This window comes from Talpa europaea (genome assembly GCF_964194135.1).
Source record: "Talpa europaea genome assembly, chromosome: 2".
Classification (NCBI taxonomy): domain Eukaryota; kingdom Metazoa; phylum Chordata; class Mammalia; order Eulipotyphla; family Talpidae; genus Talpa; species Talpa europaea.
Genome location: NC_140068.1, coordinates 142009931 through 142028180, shown reverse-complemented (window position 1 = coordinate 142028180; position 18250 = coordinate 142009931). Strand labels below are relative to the sequence as shown.

At 43.0% G+C, this 18250-nt stretch overlaps 1 protein-coding gene across 1 annotated transcript in view; it reads right to left on the bottom strand.

The window, feature by feature from the left end:
• Positions 1-3796: 3796 nt before the first annotated feature.
• LOC311188402 (E3 ubiquitin-protein ligase TRIM38-like) overlaps positions 3797-18250 on the bottom strand; it is a gene marked incomplete at both ends in the record, with an annotated part of 45970 nt that continues 31516 nt past the window's right edge. The window contains 2 exon segments of the mRNA XM_084259502.1: positions 3797-3933; positions 3936-4304. Coding sequence (XP_084115628.1) covers positions 3797-3933; positions 3936-4304 — 506 coding nt within the window.

Below are 18250 nucleotides of genomic sequence, written 5' to 3'. Positions count from 1 at the left end.
ACCAGGAAAGGAGACGAGAGACCCCACAGGGGATCAACCACCCCCATACAGCAGCAGCCAGACAAAGACAAGCTCATGACAGGGTCTGTCCTATGACCTCTGCCCTCCTGGCATCTGCTGTGTGAAGGAGGGGATCATGTAGCGCTCAGGGCTCAGAGGGCATGGGACGCAGAAGAGCCTTCAGAGACATGTCCCCTAATGGGGAGAGTCCAGTGCTTCAGGTGATGTGTGTGATGTGGTGCGACAACTAGGCGAGCAGTGAGAGCAACACTTGGGGGAACTTACCTGTCTATGGGGAGTCTAGGTTGTCAGATCTTAACGAATTAGCGTGGGAGACATCACTGGAGTCCCTTAATAGGGCTGAAGTCCTACTGATAACTTTTTGGGGAACCATCACCCCAGATCCCTAAGGTGTTTTTCCTCAAGTCCTTCAACTGTCCCCTTAACCAGGACTAGTTGGGGACACCATTAAACAGGAGGTCACCATTAAACAGGTGACCTGTTTAATGGTGTCCCCTTCCCCAGGCCCAAACCTTCTCACAGGCTATTTTGTTTCCATTACACTGATCACTGAGTATTTATTTATCTTGCTTACTTTCTGTCTTCCTCATGAGCATGCAAGTCCCACAAGATCATGGGTTTGTGCTGGCATCTTTCACTGATGATCCCCAGTATCTAGTAGCTTCAGCACAGAACTGTGAAATAAGAGATTTTCTAAGCTGCACTCAGCAGTATTGATGACGTGCATGCAGACTGGGTGATGTGTTGTGATTGGGAATATTTGAGGGGTGTGATGGTGTGTGTTGCATGTAAGTGATACAGCTTGTGTGTGTGTAATGTCATGTGTTATGTATGATTATTACCAGCAAAATCCATGTTTGTGTTTTAGAAGTTCTGGGTTTTGTGCGCTATGTTAGAAGGGGCTTTGTAGCAGTGTGATGGATTCTCTGTGGAGTGCTGAGTGGCTGTGTTTGTTGTGTGTGTTTGTGGGATGTGCCCACAGATTAAACTAGAAGTGGTCCAGAAATTACCAGAATCCCTGGAGTGAGAGAACTGTTTCTTACCCTCCCCAAAAATAAAATTGGGAAAAACTAGCTGGGACTGGGAAAGTAGCCTTGAGGAGGTTTGAGGAGACCATATTACAAAAGTGATGACTGCAGGGAGAAGAGAGTAGGATCAAAACAAGTGTGTTGGGAATTTTACAGGGATGATAAAAAAGATGAAAGTGCATAAGTTTTACAAAAATGAAGAATGATGTAAAAATATATCAAATAAAATTAAAACAAACAAGCAAAAAACAAAAGTGATGGCAAACTAATGATTACAAAGGGGGAGAAAGAAGCAAGAATTAGAGGAAGGAAGGGAGAGCCCAGGATGATGGGTGTAAACAATGCAGGTTGGGAGGAGTCTGATAATTCAGAATGATGGTATAACAAAGGACTTCCTCAGGAGAAATCTTAGCATCCTTTGTAACTGTGCATTCTCTCTCTCTCTGTCCTCTCTCTCTATCTCTCAGCATAGATGACCCTTTCAGTTGAGCTTGCTCTGACGTGCGATGAGGCTGACACATGGAAATTTTCCCTCACTGGCCCTGGAACAGCTGGGAATTTATCGAACACCAACTTTGGGCCAGGCCCTAGCCCAGTGCCCCCTGTGTGTTAATATAATCCTTCTTAATACAATTTCTGGAGTTTAAAACATGATAATATGAATAAAAATTTTCCACAGGGCTCAAAACCTAATTGGAGCAGGCAGAAGAGTATGGTCTTCCCAGTCTGAGGAGAAGAATGAAGAAAATGTAAATAGAAAGGAATAGTGCTGCAGAGACATGTGGGATACCATCAAATATACCTTTTTACCTAGAATGACACTTACGCAAGAAGGGCACAGTGTGAAAAATAAACAGCACACTCTAAATTATCAATGGACTAAAGAGAAAATGACAAGGAAAGTTAGAAAATATGGAGGCTTTGAAATGAGTGAAAATGAAAGTCAACACAGCAAACCTTAGGGGCTGCCGTCACAGCAGGGCCTAGGAGATGACAGATGTAAAAGCCACTATCATAGTTAAAAGCTCTTAAGTCACTAACTCAGCCTTTTTGTTCAAGGGCAGAAAGAGCAAATGAAAACCACAGCAAGTAGAAGGACACCAATGGCCATGAGATGGGGGTTCATGAAGAAAATCAATGTCAACAAAAGTTAGTCCTTTTGAAAAGACTAACAAATTCAAGAAATCTTTTAGCTACAATAACCAATGACAATACAGTAAGACAGAAATTACTGAATGGTTCTAACTACTGAGAGTGGTACAACAGCACATCTGCAAGCAAAAGAATGTATGTGGAGACTTGCATCACATCATATACAGCACTCAAAATGAACCACAGATCTAAATGTAATAACAGAAATGGTTAACACCTTTTGAGAGGAAGCACAGGGAATAACTCTTGTTACATTGGGCTCGCAAAGGTTATTTGCACGGCAGCAAAACACAAGGAATAAAAGAGGAAATACCTGAGATGAACAGCAACAATACTGAAGGTTCTTGAGCTTCATTGGACTCCATCCAGAATGTAAAAAGACAACTCAGAGAATGACAGAAAGATTCTGAATAATACAGGTGATAAGGGACATACCTAGAACTGTAATTAGTATGTAAAAGTTTTCACAGGGCCTCCCTGGTGCACAGTGCTATGAAGCTGTCCGCAGCGACTGCAGCTCAAGTTCCAAGCCCAACCAACCAGGTAGCAACCTACACGGCACAGCAGACCTCTCTTGACTCGCCCAATGTTCCCCTTAGCAGTGCATTTCAGTCAGTCTGCCTGTTCTGTTCCTCACTCTGTCTCTAGTGAGTCCTCTCACCCCCCACACCTCTGGCCAGTATCCCAGTTCCTGTATGTATAAATAAACAGATCTTTAAAAAAAAGTTTTTACAATCCAAAATACAAATAACCCAACTAAAATGGGCAAAGCAAATGAATAGACTTTATTCCAAAAAACACCAAATAGCCAATAAATACATGAAGCTGTCACCATCACCAGTCATTAGGAAAATGCAAAAGCCAGAAGGAAACAAAATCTCAAGGAGAGAGCACTTAACATCCACTAGTATAGTCACATTTACAAATAGCCCCAATACAAGGTGGAGAAACTGCAATAGCATATGCAGCTTGTGAGCATATACAATGTTGTAGCTTCTTTGGAAAAGAGACAGTTCCTTATAAAGTTGAACAAGTTACCACAGGAAGTGGCAATTCTACTCCTAGGTACAAACCTCCAAATTTGACCATAATCACACAACATCTTGTACAACACTGTTCACAGTGGCATTGTTTGAACTCGCCGCAAAGTGGAAACATCCACAGTCCATCCTTTGAGGAACGGGCACACACAATGTGTGACATCCATACAGTGGGATGGTTTGTCCATAAACAGAAGCAAATACTGACCCAAACTACAACAATGATGAAGCGTGAAAACTTGACATGAAATGGAAGAGGCCAGACACCCAGCATGAGACCAGGACCCTGGCAGCTCAGAGATCTGACCCAGTGATGTGGGGAGAGCACGAGGGATGGCCCTGCTGTTCGCTCGCTTCCCCGCAGGTCAGGCTGATCTTCTGTGCTGTCTGCACAGTGGCTGTGTCCAGCAGTCATGGCACACTCACTGAGTGTCCACTGAGAACTCAGTGCCGGTCCAGGTAAAGGGAAATAGCAGATGACAAAACAGACCAAGTCCTGTCCTAACATGACTGACGTTATATTTCTAGGACAGGTAAACGAAAGACCATATAAATTTACTCCAGTTTTGGAGGAGAAGAATGATTAACCTGGAAATAAGGTCGAAGAGGAACAGAGAAGGAGGCCCTTGGGAAGGTGAAGATGTGGGAGCCAGTGTTCATGTTGTAAAAGGACACAAGTCCAGCCTCACAGCCAGAAAAACTCCCACCAGCAGGGGGCACTCCCTCATGGCAAGGGAAGTTGGGGGGAAGGTAAGGGCCATGTAGCCATTCTTCTGGCAAAGTCTGATGGCCCAGAAGCCAGACTGAGGCTCTGGGGTCATGTCCTTTTTCCTCCGCACATTTTCCAGACAAACTCCTAAGTTCGACCCAGATCCTTCTCCCACATCCACTTCAAAGTAATGTCTTCCTGAGGTGAAGCCCTCACAGCCCAGGACACAGGGTAAGGAACAGATTCTCATAGAACTGAAATGCTTCTTCTGGCTGCCTCCTTGGGTCGCATGTCTCTGATCCTCAAACAGGATTAGTTCATGATGAGCTGTGTCTGGGTCCAGAGTCACGCTGACTGAGAAAAGAGAAAGACACATGTTATTTGCTGAGAAGACAGTGCACTTCAAGTACAACCTTCCTGGCTTCAGGTGATGCCTACTTCTTCTAGCTCTGTGAGTCACTTTCTGAGACTCTGCACATAGTAGGAAATCATCATACCTGCCATCATACATACAATCCTCCCAATGGTGGGGAGGATTGGGAGCTAATGCACACCTAGTGCTTGGAGAAATTCTTGGTATTCGGGAAGTAAGCAGTAAGTGGAAGTGATATCCTCTCCATTACTGTCACCATCACCAACTCAGTGCCTCAGAGAAGGCAAGGGACTGACTAACCAGAGTGGATGTTGTCCTCTCCACAACCCTTTCCCCTTGCAGGACTACCAAGAATCACGGAATATTGAAGCAAAAAAGAAGCTTATCCCCATTTTTTAGTGATAACCTTTCACACTGATTATCAGAAAGCAAAAGAACATCGGCCCTGTCATATTTTGTTATTGAAACAGTTACCTCAGAACCCAGTATTCTATTCAGTTCTCAGAGCACCTGTCAGTCCCATGAGTTTAGGTGTGAAGTCTTTTATGTTTCTGCAGATGACAGTCCATATTGTCCCAGGGATGAGTAAAAAGTCATACAATGTATACTGGAATAATAATGTACATCAATATGATCTGACTAGCATAAGTAATAAAACATATACTGATCTTTTTAAGTGTGATGCTGGCCAAGAGTGTATTTTGTTATTTTTTAAAAAGATTTATTTATTTATGCAAACAAGAACTGGGGAACAGGCCAGAGGTGTTGGGGGGTGAGAGGATTCACCAGACACAGAGTGGGGAACAGAACAGGCAGATTGACTGAAATACACTGCTGAGGAGAGCAGTGGGCAAGACAGGAGAGGTCTGCTGCGCCATGTGGGTTGCTCCCAGCATAACTGACAGATGAGGCTGGCCAAAAAGTTCACTAAAGTGGGGAAGACTTGGACAATTCAAACAGACCAATTTAATAGACAAATAAAAAGACCAGCAATTAATAAGTAGAGAAAATGCAGTTCACATCACATTTTCTACATGGACTATGTAGTCATGAATAAGACTAGTCAAAATGAAAGAATGAACATATATCTGTAGATCTATATTACATAGACCGGTTATTTGAATGCAATTCAGTATAATACAATAATAAAAACACCAATAAAATTGCTAAGATTCTACAGTCAAAATGCTTATAAATGATAATGAGTAGATATGGGAAAGTCCCTGCAGAAGCAACTTAAATAGAAAATAGTTGACTCCCTCAGGGCACTAGGGGTTAAGCACAGCCCTGTGAAGCTATCCTCAGCCTCTGCAGCATGAGTTCGATCCCTCACTGGACATGGAGCCAACCTACATGGCACAGCAGACCTCTCCAGTCTAGTCAGCTGCTCCCATCAGCAGTGTATTTCCTCTGTCTGCCTGTTCTGTTCCCCACTCTGTCTCTGATGAATGCTTTCACCACCGCCCCAACACCGCTGTCTTGTGCCCCAGTCTTGTATGCATAAATAAACAAAACTTAAAAAAACAAAAAACAAAGTGGAATAAAATACATGCTTTCTATAGCATCACACCAGTGCAATGAATTCAGGTTTGGTCTCTATCAACAAACAGATCATGGGTGGCCTTGCATGACCCCTGCTTCCTGGAATTTGCACTATTATAAAATTCCTTCCACTTGAGTGTGGGCAGGACATGAAAAATGCCTCTTACCAATATGTTTAAAATGACCGGCTATTAGGTCTATGCCTCTTTGTGATTACACAAGACTCCATTCTGCTACCTGCCTTGCTCTAGAGACTGTCCTTCAGATGACTTAAAGACATATGACCACATAAATGAACATTTGTACAAGTAGTCGAGCCTCCAGATGCAAACACAGCCCAGCCACACATTCATTACACTCCGTAAGGCCTGAGTATATGACCTAGCATATATGAACCACACATACCTGAACCACCAACCTGTGAGCTAATATGTGTTGTTTTAAGTGAACAGTATTTTTATAGCAATGCAGGATGACTATGGCCACCAAAACAATTCAGGGTCATTCTGATTTTACAGCTGAAAGAATTACTAAAAAATATTGAGTGTGAATCTTCTAATTGTGGACATACCAAAAATGACAAACACTATGTAAGAATCAAGGGTCTGGAAATCAGGATTGGAATTGGTCATAGTGGATTTCATTAGGATTCTAACATTTAAAGGGGTTAAGACCTTAAAACCATTTTCATCACAGGTTAGAATACTAATCTATCTTTCATGGCTGAGAATTTAATGAAATGTTAATAAACATGGAAAAGACAACTGTGTCTCTGGCCTTGCTAAAAGACAACTTACCTCACTAGCACAGGTCCCTCTCCAAAACTGGCGGGTTCTGGACTTGTGAGTGGCTGACAAGGGGGCACTTGCCTGTTCCTAAGGGAAGAATGCTGTTACTACATTAATGAATCGGGCATTGTAGAACAAAATGTGGAAGCCTTAAACAAATTATGCAAAGACTTACAAAGGGAAAGAGGGGGCCCCAACTCTCTGCTAACATGGCTACAAAATCACATGATCTCATGGCCCCTCCCACTCTTGGTGCCAGTACTAATGATAACCTTACTGTTTCTTTTTGCTGCTTGCCTCCTGAAAGTCATACAGGCTCGCATTCAGGAAATAGTAGTCTGGGAATAGTCCTCTTGCTTCCCAGGCGGCCCAAACTTGCCCATCTCCATCCAGAACACCCTTCTCTCCTTTGCTGATTGGTACAATTCTACTTGTCCTTCCAGATTTGATGTAACTCACATCCCTCTATCTGGGAGTCCATAGACAGTGCTTTCCTCTGTACCAAGTCTCCTTGTTATACCTATCCTGCCATTGTCCGGGTTAATGGATAATATTCTGGATGACTTCCCCTACACTGAAATTCTAGCAGTATAGGGGAAGCATTTCCAACTGACCAAAGGATGGCAAGGCCCTCTGGACTCAGAATTAAGTGACCTGCTCATGGGCTCTTGGTTAATGATAACCAACTCCTCCACCCATACTCCTGCCCCTAAATCTACCTTTCAGATGTGATAATGTTAGGAGTTGGCACCTCAACTCCGTCCGGGGTTCCCAAAGACCACACGGAGCCAGAGATGCAAAAGCAAAAAGGCTTCATTGCTAGTTTAAGTTCGGGCCCAACTCTGCCTGGTGTAACTGACTCAGCAGCCTCACCAGGTTGAGAGAGGGACCCCCGCCCAGAGCAACCAGCTGTTTTTGTACTTTGTTGACAGGATGTGGGGACTTTTCACACCGGGGGCAGGGTCCACCCTGATTGGCTAGCTCTCATGGTGCCAGCTAGGTTTCGTTTCTCCTTATGTTGTGGTTTCTGCCCAGAAACAGAACTAGCTGGGACTTGTAGGCCGGGACCTGCTGGGACTTGTAGGCCAGGGCCTGCTGGGAAACTAGCTGTGCCCTTTTGAGATGGCAGTTATTTCTCAAAATGGCTGCAGTCTTGTTCATCTTACAATAAGTTTAAGGAAGAAAGGCCCCTCCTACCCATTCATGCAGCCATATTTCTGAAATGGGTTTACTGGGTTTCAGATTTGCAGGTTTACAGCTACACGGAGGAGGAGCTTGTAGCCAAGTGATCCCCAGTTCTCAGCCCCCACTCCCGTGGCCTTGGCCTACAAGTCCCAGCAGGCCCTGGCCTATGAGTCCCAGTAGGCCCCAGCCTACAAGTCCCAGCAGGCCCTGGCCTATGAGTCCCAGCATGCCCTGGTCTACAAGTCCCAGCAGGCCCGGCCTACAAGTCCCAGCAGGCCCTGACCTATGAGTCCCAGCATGCCCTGGTCTACAAGTCCCAGCAGGCCCTGGCCTATGAGTCCCAGCATGCCCTGGTCTACAAGTCCCAGCAGGCCCTGGACTACGAGTCCCAGCAGGCCTTGATGGGACTTCCTGTGGAGCCATACTTGGTGCCTGAGTCCCTGCATGTGGGCGCGCGGTTCCTGCTTCTGTGCCCCGGGACTGTGGAGCTTACCTGTTGTTCAGGTGTGTGTCTTGTTAAGGACATGGTGTTTGACAGCTTGTTGGTCTATGGAGTCTCTCCCTCTCTCTCTTGTTTTCTCTCACAACAAACTTGTGACCTCGTCCCTCCTGTCCCTCACACCTGCCCCCGCCACACCCCAGCTGAGTTTGTAAATAACCTTTTTTTGTTTTTGTTTTTGTTTAACCCCTGCATTCTCCCCGGGAGTCTGCTTTTGGCAGGGGAGGATTCACACCCAGGTCTCTGCGTTTCCCCCTAGGGCTGCCCTGAAACACATTCACTGAAGTTTTAGAATTTTTGTCAGCTATTTGTTTTAAAGTTTCTTCTCTTGTAAAGTTTCTGTCTCCCTCTCCTCCGCGCATGGCCAGAGGTGGATTTCATGCCTGTCATGGGCGTTGTTTTGTCTTCAGGTTTCATTTTCCAGAGTTGCTATTGCTGTGTTTCCAGTTCCCATGGGTTCTTCTGCAATGTCTGATCAGCCCTTAATCCTGTTCTTCTGCTTTTGTATCATACGCTGTAATTTCTTTTATTAGAGATTTAAGATGAATGTAAGAGTATCACGGTGACCATAAGAAGACAAATAGGTGAAAAGGAGGTAAGAATTTGAGGTTAATTTTTTCAAGCTATTTTCCACCCTAGAGCATAGCCAGAGGGGACCCACTCAGTAAAACACTTGAAGGTTTATTCTCACTAGACTAGAACAAATAGATGACACCCAAAGAAGAAATATTCTTTGTGAACACTGAAATTGGGCAGTCCAGGTGACATCATACTACACAGCTTTATGAGACTGATGATGAGGACAGAGCTGCTATGAGAACAGACTGTTTTGACTGCAGACTGTGTTTCTCTAAGACTTTCTATGTCTGACCGGTGTCCTACATCAGAGACCTATGCCTTCCAGAAATACTGACATGGAAATTTTGGGAGGAGGCAGATCAACATGGCGGCGAAGAGACACTGCAAGTAAGATCTCTCATTAAAAACAGTTAATAGGGAGGAAAAGCGGCAGGTCCCAGTGAGAACTGGGACACAGAAGATAAACGGATGACTCCAGCAAACTACCCGAAGAAGAAAGTTGCCATAAAAGAGGACTAGAAGGGAGAAAAGCGCAGAACCCTGCTACCCTCCCCCACCCACAAAGTCGGCACTCTCTGACCAACAGAGAGGAGGAAAAAAAACAAACTAAAACGACCAACAAGAACAAAGTACGCATCAAGCGGGACTGTGAGTGGAAAGGAACTATTTCAGCCACCACACCCTGTGAACTGGAGCTGTGGAGAACCCTGTAGGATTCGCCGCGGAGGTGAGCAAACAATTCAGGCGCCATTAGAGAACAACAGAGACCCCCGGAGACCTGCACCACACAGCCCCAGGCCGGCCGGTAAGCTTTCGCGGAAAAGCGGCAGGCTTGAAAAGCAAATGCGGATCGCGGCTGCCCAGGTCGACCTAGGCTTGTGGGTTAGATGCATGGGGGCCCTCACTGAGGTGAAAGTCCTTCACTGAGTAATCAGGAACCAGTGCCCAGGCACGGGAGCGGGGTGCAAAAGGCGCCATTTCTGCGGTCATTGAACTGGGCTACAGCCCGTGTCCTGGACCTGAGGGCTTTGGAACTGAGACCTGGGGCACGAAATTTGGGGCGTGGATTCTCCACGACGGTGGGGCACAAGGCAAACACAGCACCCCAAAGCCGTTGAGGTTTACCCTACCATTCCCGCTCTGTTCCCTGTCCCATGGGGTGAAAAAAACAGCTCCCCAAGGACATTAGGAGAGTACTCTGGCGCCACCTAGCAACCAGAAAAAAAGTCACTAACACCCCATAAAACGGGGACCTTTCTTCAGAAAAGACTGCTTGGAAACGGCAGAAGACTCACGGAGGAGCCAGTGTCCAGCCTGGAAGTTAGCCCATGCCAGGCCCCATCTAATCAGCAGTCTGAGCCCACAGGGAGAAGCGGGCACCCACGGCCGGGGCAGACTGGGCACACAGAAGAGTGTGCCTGAGACTGGACGCGCAGGGAGTGCGTCCCGCATCGCCATTTTAGAACAGGGACATTTCTTCAGTAAAGACTGCCTGAAACCAACAGAAAGCTCCCTCAGGAGCCAGAGGTGAGTGGGGAAGTTCGCCCACGCCAGGCCCCTTCTGGCCTGCAGTCCAAGCCCAGAGGGGGAGCGGGAACCCAGCGCCGGGGCAGACCAGGCGCACAGGGGAGTGTGTCCCCACATCGGCATTTTAGAACAGGGACCTTTCTTTAGTAAAGACTGCTTGAAACCAACAGATGGCTCCCAGACGAGCCAGAGGGGGAGCAGAGAAGTTCACCCAAGATGCCGGCCACTCCCAGCAACACAGTGTCCCAATGCATACGACAAATTAGAAAACAGACAGTAGGGAGTAGAAGAACTGCACGCAACATAACAACTCCTCAGGAAAAAACCACACCACAGAAAGAAAACCAGCCCCCAGATTGCAACGACAGTAACTTGGAAGAACTTCTGAGCCTTCCAGAAAGAGAATTTAAATTGCCATGATTAAAAAAGTGACAGAACTCATAAAGGAAAACGATGATATGAGAAAAATAATCAACGATCAGAAGAAGGAAATTGAGTCGCTAAAGGGGAAGCAAAAGAAACGCAGGATATCAAAGAATTAATGGAGGAACTAAAGAACTCTGGGAAAAGCAATGAAAGCAGAATAGATGAAATGGAAGAATGAATAAGTACTCTTGAAGACACAGAAATAAAAAGAACCAAAACAGAAAAGGAAAGAGAAGTACGAAGGAAAAAGAACGAAGAAAGACTTCGGGAACTATCTGACTCCATGAGGAAAGGAAATAAAAGAGTTATAGGAATACCAGAAGGAGAGGAGAGAGATGTAGGAACGGAGAAAATATTCAAAGAGATAATTGAAGAGAACTTCCCAAATGTGAAGGAGCTGAAAATTGATATACAAGAAGCAAGAAGAACACCAAACTTCGACGACGAAAGGAAAATACAGCAAGACACATAATAGTAAAGCTCCCAAGAATCCAGGACAAGGAAAAAATAATGAAGCTGACAAGAGGGAAGAAACAGATAACATTCAAAGGAAAACCAATAAGGCTGACATCAGACTTCTCTGAAGAAACACTATGGGCAAGGAGAGAGTGGAGGGACATAGTCAACAGACTCCAAGATAACAGATGCCAACCAAGAATACTCTATCCTGCAAAGCTCTCCTTCCTCTATGAAGAAAGAATAAGGATCTTCCCAGACAAACAGAAATTCTGGAATTTCATTACGACTAAACCCCCGCTCCAAAAAATACTACAAGGAATCCTAAAGCCAGAACCTCAGAGGGACGAATAACAACGAAAGAAGGCCAAAAAAAAAAAGTTATTAAAAGAATAAATAAATAAAATCAAAGGAAAGACAAACACAATGGCAAATACAGATGTTAACATATCAATATTAACTCTAAATGTAAATGGACTAAACTCTTCAATAAAAAGACACAGAGTTACAGCCTGGATTAAGAAACAAAACCCAACCTTTTGCTGTCTCCAGGAAACACATTTAGCTACAAAAGATAAAAATAGACTCAAAGTTAAAGGATGGAAAACAATCCTATAAGCAAATGGACCAAAAAAGAAAGCAGGAACAGCTATACTTATATCAGATAAAACAGATTTCAAACTCAAAAAGACAAAAAGAGACCCCAATGGTCACTACATTATGAGCAAGGGGACAATACTTCAAGAAGAAATAACACTCATTAACATATACTCACCAAATGAAGGAGCACCAAATTATATCGGACAACTGTTGTCCTCTCTGAAAACAGACATCAGAGAAAACACATACATAGTGGGAGACTTCAACACACCACTATCAACAATGGATAGATCAACAAGACAAAAAATAAGCAAAGAAACTAAAGCACTAAGTAAGGACCTAGAGCATTTGGGCTTAACAGACATCTATAGAACAATAAACCCCCAAAAAATGGAGTACACATTTTTCTCAAGTGCACAAGGATCATTCTCCAGGATCGATCACATACTGGAGCACAAGACATACATCAACAGATACACTAAGATTGAAATCATACCAACCATCTTTTTTGACCATGAAGGCATCAAACTAGAAATAAACCATAAAAAGAAGGCAAGGAACTTTCCTACCTCATGGGGATTAAAAACCACACTACTGGAAGACCACTGGACTAATGAGGAGATCAAAGAAGAAATTAAAAATGTCTTTGAATTGAATGAAAAGGAGGACACCAATATCCTAAATGTATGGGATGCAGCAAAAGTAGTAATAAGAGGAAAATATATAGCAATAGAAGCTCACATCAAGAAGCAAGAAAGAACTCAAAGAAACAAACTAATCTCGAAGCTCAAAGATCTAGAAAAAGAACAACAAAAAAACCCAAAACCAGTAGAAGAAAAGAAATAATAGAAACCAAAGCAGAAATAAATGAAATTGAAACTAAAAAAACAATCCAAAAGATCAATGAAACCAAGAGCTGTTTCTTTGAAGAAATCAATAAAATAGACAAACCCCTAGCCAGGCTCACAAACGAAAAAAGGGAGAAAGCACAAATAAACAGGATCATCAATGAAAGAGGAGAAATCACAACGGACACAGCAGAAATCAAAAGAATAATCAGTAACTACTATGAACAGTTACATGGAAACAAGTTCAACAATCTAGAGGAGATAGACAAATTCCTACAACTCTACAGTCACCCAAAGCTAGATAAAGAAGAAATAGAACACCTAAACAGACCAATTACAAGCAGCGAAATTGTAATGGTAATCAAAAACCTCCCCAAAAACAAAAGCCCAGGACCTGATGGATTTACAAATGAATTCTACCAAACATTCAGAGACGAATTAGTGCCTATACTTCACAAACTCTTCCAAAAATTGAGAAGGAAGGGACAATACCAAACACGTTCTATGAAGCCAACATTACACTAATACCAAAACCGAACAAGGACAACACAAAAAAGGAAAACTACAGGCCAATCTCCCTAATGAACACTGATGCAAAAAGCCTCAATAAAATTTTAGCTATCAGAATCCAACAATGTATCCATTAGATAATTCACCACGACCAAGTAGGATTCATTCCAGGGACACAAGGATGGTTTAACATCTGAAAATCAATCAACATTATCCAACACATCAACAAAAAGAAATATAAAAACCATATGATAATATCAATAGATGCTGAGAAAGCTTTCGACAAAGTGCAACACCCATTCATGATAAAAGCCCTTGAAATTCTTGGGATACAAGGAACATACCTCAACATCATAAAGGCCATCTATGACAAGCCAACAGCCAGTATCATTCTCAATGGAGAAAAGCTGAAAGCAATTCCATTAAGATCTGGAACAAGACAAGGATGTCCACTCTCACCATTGCTTTTCAATATAATACTGGAAGTCCTAGCCAGAGTAATAAGACAAGAGAAAGACATACAAGGAATCCAAATAGGAAAAGAAGAAGTCAAACTATCACTATTTGCAGATGATATGATAATATACATAGAGAACCCCAAAAACTCCACAGTAAAACTAATTCAACTCATCAATCAGTTCAGTAAAGTGGCAGGATACAAAATCAACACGCCTAGTCAGTAGCCTTCCTATACACAATCAATAAATCTGAAGAAGAAGAAATCAAAAAAACCATCCCTTTTATTATTGAAACAAAAAAAAATCAAATATTTGGGAATAATTCTAACAAAAGAGGTAAAGGACCTATACAAAGAAAACTATAAAACACTGTTAAAAGAAATAGAAGAAGACACAAAGAAATGGAAAGACATCCCCTGCTCATGGATTGGAAGAATAAACATTATTAAAATGGCCATCCTACCAAAAGCAATATACAGATTCAATGCTATTCCAATAAAAATATCAATGTCATTCTTCAAAGAAATAGAACAATTATTGATGAAATTCATATGGAACCACAAAAAACCCTGAATAGCCAAAGCTCTCCTGAAAAAAAAAAAAAAAAAAGAAGGGAATGGAGGCATCACACGCCCAGACTTCAAACTATACTACAAAGCCATAATCATCAAAACTGCATGGTATTAGAACAAGAACAGACATACAGACCAATGGAATCGAATAGAAAATCCCGAAATAAACCCACAGATTTATGGTCAACTAATCTTTGACAAAGGAGCAAAGACTGTGCATTGGAGCAAAGAAAGTTTGCTCAATAAATGGTGCTGGGAAAACTGGGTCGCTACATGCAAAAGAATGAAGCTTGACCACTACCTCACACCATACACAAAAATCAACTCAAAATGGATTAAAGAACTAGACATAAGACCTGAAACCATAAAATACATAGAAGGAAATATAGGCACATCAAAGACATCTTTACAGACACATCACCCAAAGCAGTGATAGTGAAGGCAAAGATAAACAGCTGGGACTACATCAAATTAAAGAGCTTCTGCACAGCAAAAGAGACAATAACAAAAACAAAGAGAAACCCCAGCGACTGGGAGAACATCTTTGCACACAACACTAATGATAAAGGACTGATCATAAAAATCTGCAAAGAGCTGATGAGACTCAACAACAACAAAGAAAATAATCCAGTCAAAAAATGGGCAAAAGAGCTAAAAAGTAACTTCTCTGAAGAGGAAATGGAAATGGCCAACAGGCATATCAAAAAATGTTCAACATCCCTTGTAATCAGGGAAATGCAAATCAAAACTACCATGAGATACCATCTTACACCAGTGAGAATGGCACATATTAAAAAAACTAGCAACAACTAATGTTGGCGAGGGTGTGGAGAAAAAGGAACTCCTCTGCACTGTTGGTGGGAGTGCAAAGTGGTCCAACCACTATGGAGAGCTGTGTGGATATTTCTGGACCTACTAAACATAGAGCTTCCATATGATCCAGCAATTCCACTCCTAGGTATTTACCCAAAGGACACAGAAACATCAATTCCAAAGAGCACCTGCACCCCTATGCTTATAGCAGCTCTATTTACAATAGCTAAGCTTTGGAAACAGCCCAAATGCCCAAAAATAGATGACTGGATCAAGAAGATGTGGTACATATATACCATGGAATATTACTCAGCATTCAAAAAAGATAAACACATGCAATTTGCAGTAACATGGATGGCGCTGGAAGGGATCATGCTCAGCGAAATAAGCCAGAAAGAAAAAGAAAAATACCAGATGGTCTCACTCATAGCAGGAATCTAGAAAACTTAAATAAGGGACCAGGAAAATGAATAACTATAAGAAAGTGATAATCAAAATAAACAAAAAACTATGAACCAGAGACACTTTTTGGGGAGTAGGGGGCGGGAGGGCAAGGATTGGGGTCAGAATGGTGGGGTTGCAATTGTATGGGGAATATGAAAATAAAATTTATTATTTAAAAAAATGTAAAAAGAAAGGGATAGCGATTCAGAGACATGCGGGATACCATCAAATATACTTTTTTACCTAGAATGACACTCATACAAGAAGAGCACAGGGTGAAAAATAATCAGCACACTCTAAATTATCAATGGATGAAAGAGAATATGACAAGGAAAGTTAGAAAATATGGAGGCTTTGAAATGAGTGAAGAAGAAAGTCAACACAGCAAACCTTAGGGGCTGCCGTTACAGCAGGCAGGGCCTAGGAGATGACAGTTGTAAAAGCCACTATCATAGTTAAAAGCTCTTAAGTCACTAACTCAGTCTTTTTGTTCAAGGGCGGAAAGAGCAAATGAAAACCAAAGCAAGCAGAAGGACACCAATGGCCATGAGAAGGGGCTTCATGAAGAACAGAAAATCACTGTCAACAAAGGTTAGTCCTTTTAAAAGGACTAACAAATTCAAGAAATCTTTTAAAAACTCATTGAGGTGTCTACACAATTTTGAATATATGTAATTCAGTTATAATAACTACCTGTAGATCTTTCTTTATAACAGGTATGTTGATCCTCGTCAATTTTGATTGATTGAGTTTTGTCTTTATTGATTGATTCTTGTCTCATACTTTCTTACTCCCTTGCATAATGGACACTCCATCCTAGGAATGAAATTTTTTGTCAGGATATATTTTGTCAAATAATACACTGCTTCATAATGCTATTGTGGTTGTAGTGTATTCATGAAATTGCACATCATTTCCACTGTTTAAATTCCAAAATATTTTCATCTCCTCAAACACACACTCACATCCTTAAACAAGGAATTCCCTGCCCTCATCAGTCAAACTCTGACGAGGACTAAGATACTTTCTCTCTGAGATTCTGTGTTTTAAGCATTTAACAAAAAGGATCATACAAAATGTGACTTCTTTCAAGTAGAGTAATGTTCTCAATGCTCCTCCATGTTGGAGCATGAATCATTATTTGATTCTTTCTCGTGGATGAGTAATATTCCATTGTGCGGATTTCACACATTGCATGTGCCCATTAGAGGATCAACCAGGGATGTCAAGGGAGCAATCCACGTGGAGGAGATGTCCCTTCTACCATCCTTTGATTCAGCAATCAGTTCTTAGGGAGGCTATGCAGCATTTAGATGAAGCCATCAATGCAGCCCACAGGGACTTAGAGGGTGTGAAGCTGTGTGAGATACACGCAGTGCGGCTCCGCCTGTTCTGTGAGGACACCGGGCAGCTCATCTGCAGGTTCTGTGCACGGTTACGCCAGCACAGAGGATACAAACATGTCCGTTCCACAGATGTGTGTCTGCGCTCCAAGGTGAGTGAGGGGCCCGAACTCCTGCAGCAGCACCTGCCGTCAGGCTGAACTCCCAAATCTAAGGTTATTTAGATCAAAAGTCAAGTTTATGATCCAGAAATAAAACTTTCATCGTCTCATTCTTCTGAAAATTAGTTCATGTTAGATCCCCAAAACACATTCCCATGGTCCATATGGTCTTTCGTAGGGTGGGGAGAGTCTCGTTCCTGTCACTCTTGCTGTGATGCCCCCTGCTCTAGAATACAGTTGTCCAAACACACACTGGCCTGTTGTATCTTCACATGTGTGTAAAATTAGAGAATCCATGATGTGCGAGGCCGGTGACAGATTCCCAAAACAGGCACGGAGACCACCAGATTTTATTTCTCCTGCAGTCTGCTAGGGTAAAAAATCAGCAAAAGAAGACTGCAAGAGTTCCTTCATGTGGGATTGGGCCCCACCAATTTGGAAGTGAATCTGGTGAGCTTTCTAGAAGAGAGTCCTGATTTTCCATATAGGATGTGGAGAAAGCCTTCTTTTAGGTGCTGACTGTCTTCATTTGCATCTGAATAAATACACTCAGTGAGTGTGGGTGCATGTGGTGGGTTCTTTGGCCAGAGGGAACCATGGAGAAAATTTTACTCCCGTTAATCTCAGCTCCATGTGCATAGAACTCTGATTGTCAAACTCTCTGCTGAGAGACTGCTAGAGATGACTGGAGCATCCAGGAGTTGTGGGGCATCCATGTGTACGAGAACTTCCTCTATTTGTGGATTGCTCACTTGCTCCAAGAAGCCTGCCTGGATCTTTTTCCAAGGCATTAGGGATCAACCCCAGAAACCTTAATTGCAGGAGCTGTTCATTGTAGTTGCCACTCAGTCCCTCTGAAAAATTTCCATGTCACTGAATTGCTCCACCTGCATGGGCCACCTGCCACCACCACAGTGGCCTCTCTCATGAGCTGTGTGTGGATCTTCAAAGGATAGGCCTGTGTATAAGTGATTTAATGTAGATTATCTGAAGGCAGGCAGGTCCCTGAAAGAGCATCTTGCAGGGGGAAGCACAGGGTCTTCAGGCCTCCTCCTCAGGCCACCACATGCTGCTATGATCACAGTCACAGCAAGCAGGTTCCCAGGCTCTAGGAGGATCAACTTGCTGCTGTGCTCTCAACCCTCAGGGGTGAGGATGGGACTCATCAGACCTGGG